Source organism: Panthera pardus, unplaced genomic scaffold (genome assembly GCF_024362965.1).
Source record: "Panthera pardus isolate Hobbes unplaced genomic scaffold, ASM2436296v1 HiC_scaffold_24, whole genome shotgun sequence".
Taxonomy (NCBI): domain Eukaryota; kingdom Metazoa; phylum Chordata; class Mammalia; order Carnivora; family Felidae; genus Panthera; species Panthera pardus.
In genome coordinates this window covers 23,442,638-23,447,050 of record NW_026526810.1, presented here as the reverse complement: position 1 = coordinate 23,447,050, position 4,413 = coordinate 23,442,638, and the positions used below count along the sequence as shown (strand labels likewise).

The following is a 4,413-nucleotide window of genomic DNA, read 5'->3' as shown; positions in this document are numbered from 1 at the left end:
ATTCCTTGAGCTAGATGTGGATCTCTAAAGACACTGCCCTGGGATAAGAGTCTGGGAAGCTAGCAGACAGTTACACCTTAGTGTGAAATAATTGCTTTGATCTTTTTCCAAGGAAAAACAGAAAAGAGGGCATATCCAGAATGGGCGGCGGGGGGGGGGGGGAATAGAGGGAGGGATAGAGGGAGGGGCAGGGGATAGAAGGCCACCCCAGGGATTGTCCGAGCTGCAGGAACCTATCCCCCAGGACCCACCCACACTTTCCATTCCTTTCCCCAACTTCAAGGCACCCAATCCATCAGGAGTGAAGAGCGGGCTCTGTCACTCCACCTCTCTCTTCTTCTAACCTGACCCAGGGTTCTGGGGACCGTCAGACTATTTAGCCTGATTGGGAGTAGGGGGCAGTGGGGCCTAGTTTTCAGGGTTCTAAAGCTGAGCTGCCATGGCAACAGGGGGAAATAAACACTCTGGGTCTCACAGTCCAAGTTCTGCGATGATGTCATCCCAAGCTCCAGCCTGCTAGGTCCTGTGGCTGGCTGCACCCCAGACAGCCGCAGCTGCTCAAGCCAGAGGATCGACTTCCTTCCCAACCCCCACGCAGCCTCTGGAGAGGGGGAGAGAGTGGACACAGGGGTTTGGGCAGGGGCCTTTGGAACAGGTTCTACACAGGTCCAGCTCCTTGCCTACTACTTGGGTCTCTCAGTAGCTGCTGTTGCCCCCTCCTTGGCCTTAGCCATGAAGGTGGCCAAGGGGGCCAAGAACTCTGTGTTCTATGGGCAGCACCCAGAGGAGAAGGTTCAGGTGCCGTCACGGCAGGAGGTAAAGCAGACCCCTGTGATCATGGCAATGATCAAAGGTGAGAGAAGTCCCCTGCCCTGAGCCTGGGTTGATTTCTTTCTCTGCAGGGCTGCTGAAGGTGCCCCAGCCTTCCAGCCCTGCCTCCTGCCAAGTTCTAGAGGACTCTCCTCCAAGCCTACCAAAGACCTGCATCTTCAAGCTGAACCTCAGAGGCAGTATTAGCTGCTGGGAATTTTCAGGGGGGTATGGATGGGAGGGAGCATGGGGTATGAAATGAGGCCAATTTTGGAAAAAAGCTAGGGATTCAATGGAGCTTTTAGCCCACCTGTAGCTTTCCTCACTTCTCTCCAATCTTACTCTCAACTGAAAGCAGACAAACTAGTTCTTATTACATTGTTAATGACTGATTGTTGCTCTATGTGGGAGGTGGTTTAGGATGAGGGAGAGAGAGAGAGAGAGAGAGAGAGAGAGAGAGAGAGAATCTTAAGCACGTTTCACGCCCATCAAGGAGCCTGATGTGGGGCTCGATCTCACAATCGTGAGATCATGACCTGAGCCAAAATCAAGTTGGACACTTAACTGGCTGAGACACCCAGGTGCCTCCAAATGGATATTTATAAGCCCCAATTTTCTCATCTGTAAGATGGGAAACACAATAGTATCCATTTTACGGAGTTGTTGAGAGGCTTAGCTGAGATGATCCACATAAAATAGTTCACAAGGTGTCTGGTACAGAATACGTTCTCAACTAATTGTGACTATTATCTTTCATATTGCGCATTGCCTGTGTGAGATCAGTTGCATTTTATGTGGAAACACTGTCTTTCCCCATGGGGAAGCTCGATGGTGGGATTTGTGGCAGTGTGACATCAGTGGGAGGAAAGCCCCCAGTGTTCTCATGGCACCCTGCCTCTGACTGGGCGGGTGGGCCAAGCCTGAGGGCTGCCCCGTCCATCCTCGCAGGTCCGGGCCCTGCCAAATACCTCCGGCCATCCTGCACGGGTTATGTAGACCATGACATCTCCATGTTCCAGGAGCCAGCCTACAGTCTGCACACACGGCACTCGGAGAAGCGTGAGTGCTCGCCGTGCCCGTCATCCCTACTCGTCGGGCTTAGGGTTATCATCCTTGGATGTTTGGGGCCGCAGTGAGAGGTAGGGAGCCATCATCTGTAGCCACAGGGCCCTGGGAACTCGGGCCTGCCTTGAAGAGGACCCCCAGGTGGCCTGCTGGGTCCAGAAGCAAGCCAGCTGGGAGATGCCCAGGTGACCCACCCCTCTAAAGGCAACGCTGTGGGCAGCTCCCAGCTGGACCTCCTGAGGGAGCTTTGAAGGCAGGGATATTGTCACTGTCCAGATGGCAGAGTACATTCTCCTCTCTGTCTGAGCTTCGGAGAGGACACTTTAGCTGGGCAGGAATAGCTGGGGAGTGGGGGAAAATGGTACAGAGCGGTGGCTCCCAAGGCTTCCCCGGGGGCGCTTAGAAATGCCTGGAAGGGCCGGGGCAGAGAGCCACAGAGGAGCTGGGGCTTGCTGGTTGAGGCCAACGAGAGGAAGGGTGGGCAGGGGTGTTGAGGTGTGTATCTGGGGGTCTGAGATCTAGAGGCCTGCTGGGTCCCTCCTTGGGATGACACATCCTCCTCAGCAGGGGAACCCCCTGTCCGGGGCTGGGCCTCTCAGTACTAACAATAGCCACTATGTCTATTATTACCCTTTGGCACCAATCCCCGATGGGGGCTGCCCAAGCTGCCATGCAGCTGTCATTTTATCTGTTTCTTTGAGCGACTTCTGGAGACTGTTAGGTCATGCATTAAAAGCCCCATTTTGTAGATGAGGAAATCAAGGGTTGGAAAACACCCAGGGAATCGGAAGGGAGCCCTCACTTCTGTTTGGGGGAGGGGGATCTCCTCTGGAGGCAGTCCAGGCTCACCATAGAGCGGCCTCTGGGGCTGACCTGGCCTCTCTGTGGCTGTCCTGCAGGGGTCACAGACATTTGCAGCCCTGGGCCTTGCTATTTCTTCGATCCCAAAATAACTCGGTTTGGAATGTCCAGCTGCACGCAGGTCCCTATGGGAGAGCGCATCTCTAACCTGCGTAAGACGGGACAGGGGAGGCATGTGGGAATTGGGAGGTTGGAGGATGGGAGTTCACCCTTAGGACCTGAGCAGGGACAAGCGGTAATGACTCGCCTCTGCCAGGTGTGTCTTTGGATACTGGCATCTCCCTGCAATGTTACATTAAGACACTGATGTTGCCATGTCTGTGTCGCAGTACTTAGGTCTTGAGGCCAGTGTTATGCACATATGTCGCCAGGTGATGATATGATAAAAATGTCATGGGACTCATGTTGCATCAGGGATATTGTCATGCTAATGAGCCCACAGGCTGTCGCGATTTCAGGATATTTTCTTGGTGCTGTCACAGGGAGGATGTCAGGATGCTGACATTCCGAGGGTGACATTCTGATGACATTTGTGATTTTTACATTATGACAACAGTGTCAGTGCTGATGTCAGGATGGCCTAAGTCCCTCCCCCTGCCCATGGCCCTATGCAGGGGAGTTGATGGCCCTGCATGTTGATAAAGTGGTTATAGTGAAGTCACAGTAGGCTAACCAAGACCTCTTACCCATCAGCTGGGCACCAGGAGATGCAACCAGGCTCCCGCCTTGAGACCCTTCCCTTCCATTCATCCACTTGCAGGCCTGAGCCCCACCCCAGCCTCCTGCCATTACGACCTAGAGAAGACCCACCCACCTGGGGAACGCAGGGCTCCCCAGTATGCTTTCGGCTACCGGTGGCCGTACCGGGTGACAGACCCCAACCCAGCCCCCAACAAGTACCAGCTGCCACTCTTGCTGGGGCCCAATAACCCTGTCAGCCGAGCTGCTCCTTGCTATAGCTTGGCCTCTGAGCACAAGAACTGGTTCTACAAGGAGAATGTGGCTGGAGGCCCTGGGCCGGCCACACACTCCCGGCCTGAGCCCTCTGTCTACCAGAACCGCAGCCCCATCTATAGCATGGCCAAGCGATTTGCCTACCCGATGGACCACACACCTCGGCCTGGCCCTGGCTCCCACGATGTCCAGAAGGTCACGGTGCACAAACCCCGAACACCTGCTTTCACCATGGGCGTCAAGCACTCACCCCACCTGTGCCCGCTGGTCATCGACATTCACGACTAAGGCCCCTCCTGGTGCACTCACCCACCCCTCCCCACAGAAGTTATTTTTCTGTACCAAATTGAGCAATTTACTGAGATTTTGAGTAACAGAGTTGGTGCCCGCTGTGTCTAGCTCACAGAGGCATTAAATAAATATTTTCACTTACTTCGCTTTTTGTTTTGCAAACACTCACAGCTGCTTCCTTTGGGCCCTGCCCTGGGTGAGGGGCTGGGATACTGGGAGGCATTGTAGGGGTCCCTGTGTGGGAGAAGTTCTGTTCTGGCTCACCAGGGAGGCAGTCACGTGTTCTCCAAGAAACCCTGGGCAGCGACTCTGGAGAACCGTGTTCTAGTCCTAACTCTGCCACTAATGGCGGTGTGGCCTTGTGCAGCTCCTGTCCTCTGGGCCTCAGGTTGCCCTTTGGACAGTGAGGGGGGGAGCATACGTCTGGAGGAT

The 4,413-nt window shown here is 54.6% G+C and overlaps 1 protein-coding gene across 2 annotated transcripts; it reads left to right on the top strand.

Annotated features, from left to right (window-relative positions):
- The first annotated feature begins 225 nt into the window (after positions 1–225).
- Positions 226–4,122, top strand: ODF3L1 (outer dense fiber of sperm tails 3 like 1). Of its 2 annotated transcripts, XM_019441380.2 has the most exons (4): positions 226–853; positions 1,759–1,869; positions 2,775–2,888; positions 3,497–4,122. In XM_019441380.2, the coding sequence occupies exons 1-4, from the start codon at positions 733–735 to the stop codon at positions 3,976–3,978; spliced, it is 828 nt and encodes a 275-aa protein (XP_019296925.1). In that variant the 5' UTR covers positions 226–732; the 3' UTR covers positions 3,979–4,122. The 2 variants fall into 2 exon arrangements, with proteins under 2 accessions (XP_019296925.1, XP_019296924.1); XM_019441379.2 differs by lacking the exon at positions 226–853 and having other exon boundaries at positions 1,464–1,869.
- The last annotated feature ends 291 nt before the right edge of the window (positions 4,123–4,413 follow it).